Consider the following 14837-nt stretch of genomic DNA (forward strand, 5'->3'; position numbering starts at 1 on the left):
TTGCCCGCTTAAAACGATAATCTGTAATCGTTACGGGCTACACACATTAAAACTCATTATTTTATCATAATAGATCAAATATCATTTTATTATCTCACATTCTTTGTTTTTTACATTAATTTATTTATTTTCCTCAACACAAACACTAATAAATTGCAAAAATATAATAGATTTTGTCTGAGTACAAATAGATACAATGCATTCGAATCCCCCTTATACTCATCGGCCGTTATCGACCACCCAACAATGGTGGGCAAAACAATCGTTATCGTTTTCTCTGCCACCTCTAGGGCATTAGTGAATTTGTCAAAAAAGAAAAACAGGTATAGGAGCGAGGAGTGTCTGTCGAATTTCGCGTCAAAAATATACCAAAAATCAACAATAAACTAAAGCACAATTCGAAAATATTTGTTTAATACCAACTAATCAACTAAAAAATTAACGATTCGAATAGAATTTGCAATTATTTCGCGTTGAAAAAAGCATTTGCAAAAAAAGAAATAGAAAAGGTGTTGCTTTTTTTGTGTGGTGATTTTATGAAGAAAGAAAAGCATAAAAGAAGAAACGAAACGAAATAAAGTGAGAGAGAGTGTGTTGGAAAAAAATGAGAAATAATTTTGCTATGTCATAGCAGCAAAGTGAGTGTTGGTTTGCCGAGAGAAGAGTGGAATATACAAAAAAGTTAATGCAGATTTGACAACTGCTGTCAAAAAAAAGAAGAAAAAAAAATTCGACGACGACAGAGCTTAAAAGAAATTTTTGTGCTAAAACTTGGCAATTTTTTCGCCTGAATCTTTTGAATAAATTGTGAATGAGTGAAGTTCAAATGAGGTAGTGTTAATTTAAGAATAAAACAACGTTAAATTATTCCAAAGAAGAGAAGAAATTAGAGAAATTGTAAACAGCTGACACACCATACACAAGTAACGGTGGACAAACATATTAAAATAAAAGTGACGACGTTGACAGTGCTGCTAACAAACGCTGCCGCTGCCAACGAAACCTCTACGCCCACCGCTCTGCCTTTCTGTTGTTGGTCGGTCGGCTGGCTGGTCGATGTTGTATGAGAGTGAATCATTTTTTGCTTCTCAGATTTTCTTCTTTCTTGTACTGAACCGACTGGCAGTGTGTGACTGGCTTTGAAGAAAATGTTTCATTCAAAGTGCAGTTATAATTCTCTGTAATGGACGGACACTGAACTTCTTCTTGGTTGATGGTTGGTAATTTGCCGCTACGCTAACGTCGTCCGTCATCCGTCGTCTAGCCTCCATCATCAATAAACGGCGATTGCATTTAGTAAGCCACTTTTTACTGCAACTTGCTGTGTGTGGCAGCCAGCAAGCCGAAGATAATCATCTAATTACTTAAGAAGAAAACTAATCAAAGGAGGGGACCTAGAAGAAAAGCCAAAAGCACAGCAAAGAAGACAACAAAACAAACATCCAAACGAGCGACCATTCATCCAATTGATACGCCGACGACGGCTCCTAAAAACACATCACATCAACGGATTGGCGAAAATTTTTGTTCATGGTGTCACGGTGAAAGTAAGCAAGCGGAAAGAAGTTACAGACACGGCACACGCTACAACAACAGTTGAAAAAACCTACAATATTCCATTTTTTTCTATGTGGAAACGCCTGCCCTGCAAATATTACTGTGCTGCTGCATGTTAGCTACTGGCTTAAGCTGGCCACATAATAGCATAAGAAACGGAAAAAATTGGTAGTCGGAAGGAGCATTTGTTGTGGAGTGGTGGTGTTTGTTGGAAGTCGAGGAGAAGCAAAAGAAGAAGAATCAGTAGCTGAATAAACGTCACTCCTCTCTGACTTCATACAATCCTATCCCCACACACGCACACACTACGCTGCCGCTGCACATTTATTGTTGCTGCTTCTAGTCAAAAATCATTGGGGGCTGTTTTGCTTGACTTCGCTGCCAGCAAAAACAACAAAACAAATTCCTCGGTATTGAAAGACAGGCGATTTTTGTGTCTATTTGAGTGTGTGAACGACGAAAAAATATTACACAAAAATTCAACATTAACATCATCATCATCGTCATCACCAGCAACAACAACAGAAACAACATTGCCGCAGCACAATGGATGAGACTCAAGAAATTCGTCAGGTATGCATGCTTTGGATTGTCATCATCGTCATATTCAAAATTCATTGAGCCAGAAAATACCCACCAAAGTGATCTTTTTCTTCGTCTTTGCCCCAAAATTGGAATCGCAAATGACAGCGGAAGACATTTGGTGTTGTTATTTTTTTTTGGTTTTATTTGATTTATTTATCATTTTCTCACTCATTTTTGTTGTTGTTTTTTCTCCTTGCAAAATCATGATCTCAATCATTCTCCTCCCTCATCATTTTATTTGGAATGTGTGTTTGCTGTGTGTTTTTTTTTTTGCTGTTTTCTTAAATACTTTTAATTTCTTAAAATATTTCAATGTTAATGAACAAGTCGGGTTTTGAAAAGATTGTTGTTGGTGGGCTTTTTTTCATACTTTATTTTGATATTTACTCGTTCGTTGTTGTTGTTGTGGTTGTTATTGTTTCTGGCTATATGGTGTCATTCGCCTACATCTATTGCCAAATGAGCAGTGTCAACTTTTTTTTGTTGTGTGGTGCCGCACTGTTGTTGTGGAGTGTGTTATTAGAATAAATGTGACAGCAGCAACAGCGACTGCGGCGGCAAACACAGCCAAGATAATGACGAACGCAAACGCCAATAACGACGATAAACACGATAAATATTTGTCTTATTTTGAATTATGCGAATATAGGTACTGAAAAGAAATGAAGAAAAAAATAGTAAAAAATGGGCAACTACCCAACCCGCTAAATTTTTATTCGTCTGTGGCCTGCTGCCCCCTCCCAGTCAGCTGCAAGTTGGGAGAGAGGCATATCAATCATTTCTCATTTTCAATGAAGTAGATCAAATCAAACGGAGAGCGGGAAAGGGAGAGATGATCACATAGTTATCCGAATAGAAGACAAGTAAATAGTATTTACCTTCCATAATGTGAAAATTTGTCTTATGGCCAAATAGGCTACCCAAAATTCCTACAAAGAACTCGAAGCCTTTTAAGAACCGAAAATCAGAAAGAACCGTTTTTTTCTTTCTAAAAGTCACTTTTTAATAATTTGTCGACATAATTTTAATGTGTGGCCATATCACTTTAATTTATTTTATCATTTTATCCGATTTTTGGATAGTTAAACTTTGGCTAGATGGACATTTTTAATAATTCTGATGTGTGACCAGGTCACTTATTTTTTTCGAATTTTTAGAACTTTTTTTTAGCTAAAAAGAAAATTTCTTAATTTTACCGAACAATTGTGTGGCCAGGTCACTCTAACACTTATTTCTTTCCAATTTCTGGATAGCAATTTTATGTGCAAAAAGACAATTTTCCTATAATTTACACTTTGTTACACATTTAATTTTTTAAAATTTATGAATTGTTAATATTTGTCCAAAGATTATTTTATAAAATTTGATGGGTCGCCAGTTCACTTTTATTTTTTTCCGATTTGTGGATAGTAATTTTTAGCTAGAAAAAGAAAATTTAAATAATTTCGATAAAAGTTGATGTGTGTCCTTGTCACTTTAATATACTATTAATTTTTGCAATTTTTAAATAGTAACATTTGGCTAAAATCAATAAAAAAAATGAAATAATTTGATGTGTGGCCAGGTCACTTTATTACACATTCATTTTTTGCAAATTTTGGGATAAGTTATTTGGGCTAAAATCAGAAAAATCTAATAATTTGATGTGTGTCCAGGTCACTTTATTATTGCGATTAGTTTTCGGGTAAAAGAGAAAATTTAAATAATTTGTCGCCAAAATTTGAAGTGTAGTCTGGCCACTTTTATTACCTTTTACACTTTCGATTCTATTTCCTTTAAATTTTGATGATCTGCCATTTTGTCGTCATGAGTTGACGTGTGGTATTAAGATTATGAACTGATATAATTTCTCTCTCTTCTTCCTTTCCTTCAATAAAAATTTCCATAGGAGAAAAATAACGGTATTTTCATATGTTACGTTTCAAATTGCCGTGTGACCAGATGGCTTAATCGACCGTTATCGATAATAATGATGACATGTCCGTTATTTGAGAACATTAACGAAGAGAACCATTAAAATGTATTACTAAATCTGTAAATTACGAAAATTACTTATTATTGACATTCTTTTTATTTGGTTGAAAGTGAGGGTTTGAAACATTCGAAATACCGAAAATCAGGAGGTACCATTATATGGAACTATACTAAAAAGTAAACTTAAATGGAATATTTTTTGGGAGTAACGCACTGATAATTCAAAACATCAAAAAAAAAACTTCTAAATATCGAAAATTATTATATCAAAACAAGGACCTATATTACACTGAGAAAGCGAAATATCAAATTAGAGTTGATTTGGTTGGATTCTGGAGCCAAATCCTTGAAAATACCTAAAATCAGAAGGTACTAATTAAGGGGTATTTGTACAAACGTAAACCTAATTAAAATATTTTTCAAGTATTTACCAGAAAGAGATCCCACATTGTGTATTTTTTGGGGTAGTAAAATCACTAAAAAAATTCCAAAATGTCAAATTACAGCTGATTTAATTGGAAATTGTGATCGATAAACGTGGAGCTATGGATCTTGTTTTTAATACCAAACATCCTACGAGCAAAATCCATTGATGTGCAAAATTTCTATGTTCCATCTTTATTGCTCTATCGAAAGGAAAAAATTGTCGTTATATTGACGACCTACTTTATTTGACTTGGTCCATTCAAAATTATGCATTTTAATTTTACTGACTTCAATACTGAAACTGCAAAAGGGTTAGAAAATCTCACATTAGTATTTTTAATACCAAAAGTTGATTAACCACCAGTCGACCTAAATATCACTAAGGGTTATCTATACAAAAGATCATAATTTAATTGAAAATGACAGCTCATCTGCTTTCCGTGTTTTCTCCTCAGATTCTCATGAATTATCGAGTACCTGTGTACGCTCAAAATAAACCTGTACTTGATAATAATAAGAAGATTGTTTATTTTCTTCTTCTTGTCCAATATTTTTCTTTATATTCTTTCATACACCTCTTTATATTAGCATACATTTTATTAGCAAATGGGTAATTTCACTTTTGTTTCGTCTGTTGTTGTTGACAATTGGCTCGCGTCCTCTCTCTCCGGTCTCACAATCATTGCTGCTCTCTGTCATCATCATTGTCATTCTTATTGGTTGAGTACTATACGACGTACTCACAAATTAAACCTACACATGATAATAAGAATGAATATTCTTTTTGTTGAACGGAAGGGAGGGGAACAACTTCCCCCTTTATATTTTCATATTTCTTTATTATTTCTTCTTCTTTATGTTCATCTAATATTGTCAAACATAATATTTTATTGTTAATTTCACTTTTGTTTTGTCTGTTGATGTTGTCCCGACAAGACTCTCTCTCTCACACACACACTTGACCTCTCTGCCGCTCAATCATCATTGTCCGCGTCAAAATCATATGTAGTTGGTGGGTATTACAAAGTAAGGTTTTGCTGGCCGACGCCTGCTGCCTGCCACTTGCCATTAAAACAGGTTCAACCTGTAACCACACTCCATAATTTCACAGAAACAAAGGGACAGCAGTGGTGGCGAGCTAGACTAGTGAGTGCAGTAAATTCCTACTGGTCTTAACCAAGCCCCCACAATTTTTGGTTTATTAACAACGTTGGAGCAAGCACAAAACAAAAATGAAACATAACACATTTTGTTTTGCCAAACGGCACAAAAAAACATGACGGGAACCAACAAAACGCAAAAAACGCTGACATAATTCTGCGTTAGAATAAATGGCCAGCTAAAATGAAATGTTACTTCACTGGTTGGCTTGCGAGCTGGCTGACTGGCTAGCTGGGTGCGTGTGCTGCCCTATAAATAGGATAGGTGGTCGATGAGAAGATGACTTTTGTGAGTTGTGTCTCTTTCAAAAACTAAAAATAAGTAGATATTTGTGTGCCACCAAATGTCTTGTGGCGGCCGCCTAGCTAGTTGGCTGGCTGTGCCTGCATCTGGAATAATTATAGCAATGCATTCATTCATTCATTATGGGGATTTTGCTGAAATTCCATTACGTTGAGATAATTATTCTTCTTCTTTTTCCAGCTACCTATTTGATTTGACTTTAAAAATAGCCACAACCATTAGACAAGAAACCATCACCTTCCTTACTCCTCATCATTATCATCAACATAAGTTTTCTCATAATTAATTATCATTCTATGTTCTTGTTATGCCATATTTGTTTATTAATCTATTTTTACGTTTTTCTTTCTTGCAGGCCCGCTATCGTGCCTCGGTAAAATGGTTACTCTCCAAAGCCTACAACAATCGTGTACCGGACAATTTAAAGGAGCCATTCTATCGCGATCACGAAAATCAGGAACGATTAAAACCCCAAATTGTTGTTGATTTAGCAAATGCCACAATCTATTGTCAAACCTTGTCGAATTTATATTCAGATCCAAATTACCAAAGCCTTAATCATTGGTCGATACTGCAGACATTGGCCCGCAAAGGTGTACCCGTCAACGAGACAAAGGATATGCCATTGACCGAAACCGTTCTCATACAAACAAATCCACTGAGGATTGTAAGTAAACAATTTATGTACATTAATTTTATGTTAATTAGACTCACATGTGTATTACTTTGCAGTGGGTAGATAATAGTGAATATTGGGCTGGAAAAATTTGTTTAGAGAAGGAATTTTTGGTTTAGTTAACCGAAGTTTATAAATATTAACAAAGGAACTGATATTCCAAAGTGTGTCCTACATGATGTCATGGGGAAGAATTTGAATTAAAAAGACAAATATTATAGTGTTATTATGGAAGATGAATTATAGTCTGTAATAGGAATCAAACAATGAGAATATAAGAAAGATACAAAAGCAATAGAATAGTGTGGTGCAGCCGCTGAAATAATGTCAAATTGCATTGACAACAAGTCTACAGTTTCTAGGCATATAGATACCATCTGTGTTAATTTATCTTATAGGAAACAAACTCAGTTTGAGCTATTTTTCCTTTGGGTAAGGAGCACTTTATTATATTCTATAAAAATCGTTTTATCAATTCCTTTTATTACAGTTGCATTATAGAGCAGGTTTTCAAAAGGGAGGGCCTACACAGGGATTATCTATTGAATAAGACTAGCAGGCTGTTTTTTTTTTAACGAGCTGACCTAACATTTTCAAAAAGACCTATGGAAATTTGATATGTTCCAATAACAATAAATTGTTATCTTATTTATTTTTTAGAATGAAAATATTATCTGTAGGCAATTCAAAAACTCCCTCGCATGGTATCTCCTACAGCAGATTAAGGAATTTTTTTCGAGTCTTAAATCTGTGGAATTGGACAATATGAGAGTCTACTTCCTGCAGAAGAAGACCCCATCTAGATCTTCTATAAAAGCTTCCAACTTATTTCTGTAGAAAAATCCCTGGATATTATATCTTTTCAAGAAGGAAATTCTCGACAGTATACAGTACAAAAACTCCCTTGCTCGTGTTTCTTTGAATTTTTAACCTGCAGCCTTGGATAATATGAAGAAGGCCAAACAAATAGATATTCTATGAAGGTTTCCAACCTATTTCAATATAATTTCCTAAATATTATAATTTTTTAGAAGAAAATTCTCATATGTAGACAAATCGAAAACCCCTTCGGCCAGAACATTCTGCAGCAGATAGAGTAAATTTTCTTTAAATTGTTAAATTTTGGAACCGAAAGAGACGGTAATGTGTTTCCTATCTTTAGAATAATAAAAATCGGCTATGGAATTTCCAAATGATTTCATTTTCATACACCTTGTATCTGTAGAAGAACAGTGGGAGACCTCTGCTCATCTCAAAAGGTGGTATCGAAAGAAAGAAAGAAATCAAGCCCCCCCAAAAACGCCTCTGGTACTACCCTCTATAACAAGGGAATGTAAGGACGAATTTCAATCTATCTGCGAGAAAGAACAGGAAATCTATGTCAGACAGGAAATCTAGGTCTGTCTATTGCCTCTGTCGAGCCGATAAATTGATTAATCAATACAAGCTACAACGAAGGCTACAGCGAGTGGACATAAAGGTATCTTGTCTGCAGAGTTGCCAATCTCTTTGAAGGAAGCTGTATTAAAAGAGACCAAATCCAAATCAAAATGTATTTCGGGGGATTAGAACGCAGACATCTACCGCGGTCTCAGAAGTCATGGAAGGTTATAAGAGTGAATACTGTACTACTGTACCATTTCCCATTGCAGCTGAAAAGCGAGAGCGGTCCCAACAAACCCGAGTAGTTTTGGCTCAGTTAAGATCCGGATGGTGCAGTCGTCTCGATTCCTATTGAGCCCGATTTGACAGCGATGTGCAGAATATCTGCCCAGCTTGTGGCTAAGGCCCGCATGACACGCTGCAACCATTTCGTTGCCCAGCCAAACCTACTCACCTAATTCCAGTATCGTTGTCGGCCCAACCCGTTCAGGTTGCTTCCTTTTTGAGACTGGATTCAGAAGCAGAGCCTGAACGAGAGCAGTCAGAACGAACACAATAGTATGAGCTGCTACAACAACAACAACCAAATCCCCATCTGAGCCAGGGGCTGTGAAGATGATACTGTTAACTGAGGACCAGTAACCCAAGGCTAAGAAAAAGGTGACGACGCAGGCACTACAAAATTCTGTCTCGTATGCTTGGGTGACCGGAGCGGCACTGTTCAAGCTGGCACCAATGGGTACATTAGCGAAGATCATTGGCTACTGATCCGGTACATATACCTGTCGCATGAGGTTGAACAGCTAGGGGATGATTTTAGCAAACCCATAGGTGGTGATGGGATCTATGTCTGAGAAGAACGTTAAATGTAGTTCCTCGGGTTTTTTTTGTCAAAGATATTAAGTTCCTAGTAGTAGAGATAAGGAAAACTAATTGTATATCAACAAGTTAAGATCTCCAAAATAGATCGTTGGTCTCTATTTTTAAAGCACCTACTAAAGTATTTTCCATCCTAAATCCACCTTTTGTATGGAACCAAATCCCATGTGGGCTTATTTCTAAAGAGCTTTTTCAAGTACCATTTTAGAAAGACTAGATTCAAATATTTTCCATAGAATATGAGCTCTCTTAAATCCTCTCCATATTTGCCCTGTAGTCCAGCTCATCTTGAGAATTAAGACTTGGAAAAAAGTTTTTTATTTTAAATTTAATAACCCAGACAAATTAAATACCATACCACCACCTCCCCCATTCAAATAATCAACAACTAGATATTAAAAAATATGGCTCAGGGTATAAATATTTGTTTTATATAATGACTCACATTTATCATCATTTGATAAAAATACAATTTACTTAAGACCTTAGAGAAATAAAATATTTCTACAAATATGCAGTGAGAAGAATTAACACAGCGAAATGAAATGAAATCCCCTCAAGTTTTCTTATCACCCACACACACACAAATTTATTTATCTTTACAATTATGTTTTATTTTCCAGGTGGCCCATATAGCGGTTATAGAATCATTGATGTTGTTGTATGCCAAGGAAATCACATCAAATGAGAGGGTCAATAATGCCATTAAACGTATATCGGGTAATGTTAATCCCCAGCTGGCCAGTGGTAATGTCGAACAAACCATACTCTCATGGGTGTCGCATACATGTGCGGCGCTAAAGAAACGCATCGAAAGGGATGTGCAAACATCCTTGGATGAGGATAGTGTAAGTTGAGATGTAAATTGTTATTTGGGTCATATTTTTAATTGTCTTTCATCTATTTTTTTCAGACCAAACGTTTGCAGTCTCTGGATATACCACCCGTTCGAGATTTTCAAGACTTGTGCGATGGCATTTGCCTGGCCCTATTGATATCGTACTATTGTCCCAAGGTATTGTCGTGGACAGAAGTTCGTATCAATTATTTGCCTGCCGTTGAAGATTCCATACACAATGTGTTGCTAGTTAGCAATTTTTCACAGAAATATCTGCCATACAATGTGTTCCATATGCTACCCGAGGATGTCACCTATATGAGGGGGTAAATATGCTTATACCATGGTATGACTATGCGAAAATGAAAGCGATAGAACAGCACAACACCAAATTAATTTTTTCGAGCTAAACAAAAAATTTTTTTTTCGTATAGTCACACCGAAACAAACCCTGAATTCTCAAGGTGGAAATACATATGAGGATTTTTTGTGGACTAGCTCCGTTGGCTTTTTAGTAAAAGAACAAAAGAGAAGTCATGTATGGAAGTTTTTGGAACCGTCAATCAATTGTTAATTTTGCTCATTTTTATGCCCTACACCACAAGGTGGTCAGGTGCATTTGTTTGTGACAGGCAAAAGGAAACGATATAGACCCATAGTTTCTTTTGATGATCTGCATAGAATCACATTCTGGGTCGATTTGTCTGTCTGTCCATGTATTTTTGTAAACAAAGTACAGTTCGCATTTATTGCCATATCCAGATGAAATTTTGCACAAATCATTTGTTCGGCCCAATGACGAACCCTAATGAAATTGGAGATAATCGGTCAAAATTTAGATATAGCACCCATATATATCTTCGTCCGATTTGCCTTTTATTGTCCACCAAACGTGTAATATCAGCCCAAATAGTATGAAATTTTGCACCTACAACCGATATATTGTTGTATATATTGTTCATCCGATTTGTTATTTTTGTCCTCCGTAGCCGTAATATGCACTCTGTAACAACAATATTTGGGGAAATATATCAAATACAGCTCAGAAATACCTTTGCTAAATTTTATCGAGGTCGGTTCAGATTTGGATATAGCTCCCATATATAACTTCGTCCGATTTACCTTTGATTGTGCACCAAACGTCTAATATTTGCCCAAATGGGATGAAATTTGACATTTACGACCGAATTGAGTCTAGAAGCTAGTATGTCAAATTTGGTGAAGATCGGTTTAGATATAGCTATAGCTCCCATATATAATGTTCATCCGATTTGTTATATTTGTTACCCACAGCCGTAATATGCAATCCGTCACAACGATATTCAGGGAAATATATCAAATACAGCTCAGAAATACGTTTGCTAAATTTTAACGAGATCGGTTCAGATTTGGATGTAGCTCCCATATATAACTTCGTTCGATTTACCTTTGATTGTGCACCAAACGTCTAATATTTGCCCAAATGGGATGGCATATACGACCGAATTGAGTCTAGAAGCTAGTATGTCAAATTTGGTGAAGATCGGTTCAGATATAGCTATAGCTCCCATATATACTGTTCATCCGATTTGTTATATTTGTTACCCACAGCCGTAATATGCACTCTGTAACAACGATATTCAGGGATATATATCAAATTCAGCTCAGAAATATCTTTGCCAAATTTTATCGAGATCGGTTCTGATTTGTATATAGCTCCCATATATATTTTTTATCTGATTTCAAATTCATTGTGCACCAAATGGGCAATACAAGTTCGAATTTAAAAGATACAAATGCTTCGGCATATTTAGTCCTTTGAATTTTAAATTTTAATTATAATCATAGCGTGTATGATTGAATTCTCCCATAAAAACTTTTAATTGTTATGCGGAGCTCTACTAAATCAGCAAAGTGGTGTAGGGTATCATAAAGTCGGCCCTGCCCGACTTTAAGACTTTCTTTACTGGTTTTAATTTGTTTTAATGTTTATAGAAGTTTTTGGAACCGTCCATAGCGCTATGGGCTAGTTTACTGTACAAATTGAAAATATTAAAAAAAAGAGTTAGGTTGACATGCTTCGTTTGTCTAGTCTTTTGTTCTTTGACGAAAAAGGCAGTAGTTGTCCTATTCCCGAAAAAATCCTCTGATGTGTTTTCATTTTTAATTTGTTTCCATATTAAATAATGTATTTTTCTCTTTCCTTTCAGCTCAATGAAATTAAATCTCCTAATCCTACTGGCTGACCTCTTCAATTTGTTTGAAATCCATCCGGCCAATTGTGTCAGTTATCCTGGCATGGATTCAGCTGGTATGTACACCTTCTCTTTTCTATTTATATGCGTTTTGCATTACTTTCTTTCGTGGGTTTATTTTGGTTTATTGTTTTGTTTACTTTTTTTCTTTTTCTGTCTCTTTTTGCTATCATTTTGATTTTTTATCATTTTTTTGTTAATAATTTCAAATTTTTTCATTTCGCTTCTCTAAAAAAACGAATTCCGTTATAGAAAATGGTAAAACCGGAAAAGGTTTGTTTGTGTTCCGTTATGGTATTGGTCTTTTTTCATGGTAACCGAATTTCCACCACACTTTTCATTTTTTTTATTTTTGTGTTTTTGTTTTTCCTTGACCACAACACCCACTAAATACTCTAAATGAAAAATAATTTTGAACAAGAAAAGCCAGCACCCAATTTGTTGTACAAATAAAAAAACCTTTAGAGGAGCTTTTTTCCTCCCAATCAACAAGGATTTTGAGTAAAAAAAACAAAATGCAAACATTGTGGCATTATTCTTCCATTTTGGTAAAGGGCTAACATCCTTAAGTTTTTGTCCTGTTTTATCGTTACTATCATCATTATTATTATTATTAGCCTTGCAAAATGTATATTGCAAACTAAAGAAACACACACAAACACCCTCACATAGCAAACAACAAAAAAGAAATAGATACATTGTATTATTTGACAACAACAACAGCAACACTAACCTTAAGCTAAAGAGCAAACATCTTCTACGGTTGTGTCTCTGAAACAGGTATTTTTTTTTTTTTTTTCATTTGTTTCAAAGAAATCAAAAAATTTATCCACCATTCATTCTCAAATTAGAGATGACGTTAAAAATCTCTAATTGTTTATAAATATCACGTATTTGTTTTGTTTGTTTTTTTTTTTTGTTTTCACAGGAAATGGGTTATAGATAAAAAGAATTCAACTACCAGTTTTAATGGTGGCTTGTGTGTGACAATCATTGTCCGTCCCCAGGTTCCCATTACCTTGCTTTTTCGTATTTTGTCCTTTTTTCTTTGTTTTTTTTCTCTTTTTTGAAATAAAAACACATTTTGGTCTACGGTTGGTAGTAGTGATTCGGCCAAAAAGAAAGGGGCCTATCAGGAAGTTCATAAGGACTTTTGTATTTCATATTTATTCACATTTATAGACGATACATTTTTTTTGGACGATGGCTTGTTGAAGAGATATTTTTATATATATTTTTTGTAACTCTTTTCTATAAGAAGACTAAGAAAATATTGGGTTTGGGCTGTTGCAGCAACCCAACTGTTATTAGCTGCCGCATATGCGGTGAGGACAGTCTTTAGAAAAAAAAAATCCGGGTGCTGTTTTGGATGTATCCCCTTGTGCATTGATCACAGATCGTGAGTCCCATGGTTTAGAAATAGAAAGACCGAAGTTCATATAAATTTCGGCTATCAATGGTCTAATCTTTTTTAGCTCCCCTTTATTTTATGTAGATCTCATCTTTAAACTATTCCAATGTTGATCAAAAGTCTTTTCTTTTGGAGAGGCTTCATCCTATGCCCTTTTTATAAAAAAAAAATAACCATCAATGCCTGGTTCTATAGAAAATAAATCATTTTTGACAGTATAACTCCCAGCAAAGTTAATCTCTTACATAAAAATGACTTAAAAGAGGTCTTCTTGAAGAAACCACATTTCTAATGCTTTTCTATAAAAAGTTCTGTCAAAGGCTAGAATGTTCTATAAAATTCCATGTCTTCCGAAAAAAACATCTGCTTTCCATGAAAGAAGAAATCTCAATTAGAAGAAACTGACACCATTGTATGCCTCTTTTGTGGTCTTCTTTTACAAAAATTGAGCCCTATAAAAACCTTTTTGTAGATATCCTATTTTCAATAGCCTTTTACATCGTTTCCTATAGAAAAATATGGCAAAAGAGGGTTTTTATCTAGAAAATCCTATAAAGAACCATCAAGCACCTCTCTAGAAGGACAATACTTTAATAGTCTTTCTGCGGGTTCTCAATGAAAGAAGACATCATAATAGGACTTTTGAGAAGAAGACGACACTCCCTTCCCTACAGAAAATAATATCTTATCTGTCTTCTTCCATATTAAAAACTACTTCAAAAGCCTTCAGCAGAAGTCTCTTGTTGGCTATAGACAGAGGCCTTTTCTTTCCTAAGCAGAAAAAAGCCTCAGGTCTTTTTTAAAAGAGAAATCCTCTAGAGGAGGTCTTTTCCATAGGAAAATGTCTCTTAACTAGTATTTTCTACCTAGAAAAAGAAAACAAGTAAAACGCTCTATGTTCGGGCGGGCGGAACTTTGAATACCCTCCACGAATGGAACGAATTTGGCAATTTTCAAAAAATAAAATCCGTCGAAAATTCTAAAAATACCGAATATAACCGTTATATTAGGGTCTATACGACGACGTGGACCGACCTGTATAGGCATCTTTTGTCATAAGCTATGCAATATTTCAATGCAAAATTTGAAAAAAAAAATCGGTGAGAGACGTGGACCTGCCAGCCAATTTTCAGTCTTAGGCTGCCATATCCATTATGAACTTCAAATACCAAATTTGAAATATTTCCGGGTAATGGTGTCGTTTAGATCATCAAAATACCGAATATCGGGAGGTATCGTTGTATGGGGGCTATACCAAAACGTGGACCTGAACAGATAATTTTCTGCCATAGGCTGTTGTATCCATTACGAACTTCAAATACTAAATTTGAAACAATTCCGGTGAATATTGTTGCTAAAATCATCAAAATACCGAACAACGGAGGTACCGTTGTATGGGGGCTATACGAA

The 14837-nt window shown here is 35.1% G+C and overlaps 1 protein-coding gene across 16 annotated transcripts in view; it reads left to right on the plus strand.

Annotated features, from left to right (window-relative positions):
* The first annotated feature begins 311 nt into the window (after positions 1-311).
* The window catches only part of LOC101899783 (patronin), a 54580-nt gene continuing 40054 nt past the window's right edge, over positions 312-14837 (plus strand). For all 16 annotated transcript variants that reach the window (XM_059126276.1, XM_059126286.1, XM_059126280.1 and 13 more), the window contains exons 1-5: positions 312-2130; positions 6362-6673; positions 9568-9792; positions 9858-10108; positions 11972-12072. In XM_059126276.1, coding sequence (XP_058982259.1) covers positions 2104-2130; positions 6362-6673; positions 9568-9792; positions 9858-10108; positions 11972-12072 — 916 coding nt within the window. In that variant the 5' untranslated portion in view covers positions 312-2103. The remainder of the gene's footprint in view (positions 2131-6361; positions 6674-9567; positions 9793-9857; positions 10109-11971; positions 12073-14837) is intronic.

The sequence above is a fragment of the Musca domestica genome, unplaced genomic scaffold, assembly GCF_030504385.1.
Source record: "Musca domestica strain aabys unplaced genomic scaffold, Musca_domestica.polishedcontigs.V.1.1 37, whole genome shotgun sequence".
NCBI lineage: Eukaryota > Metazoa > Arthropoda > Insecta > Diptera > Muscidae > Musca > Musca domestica.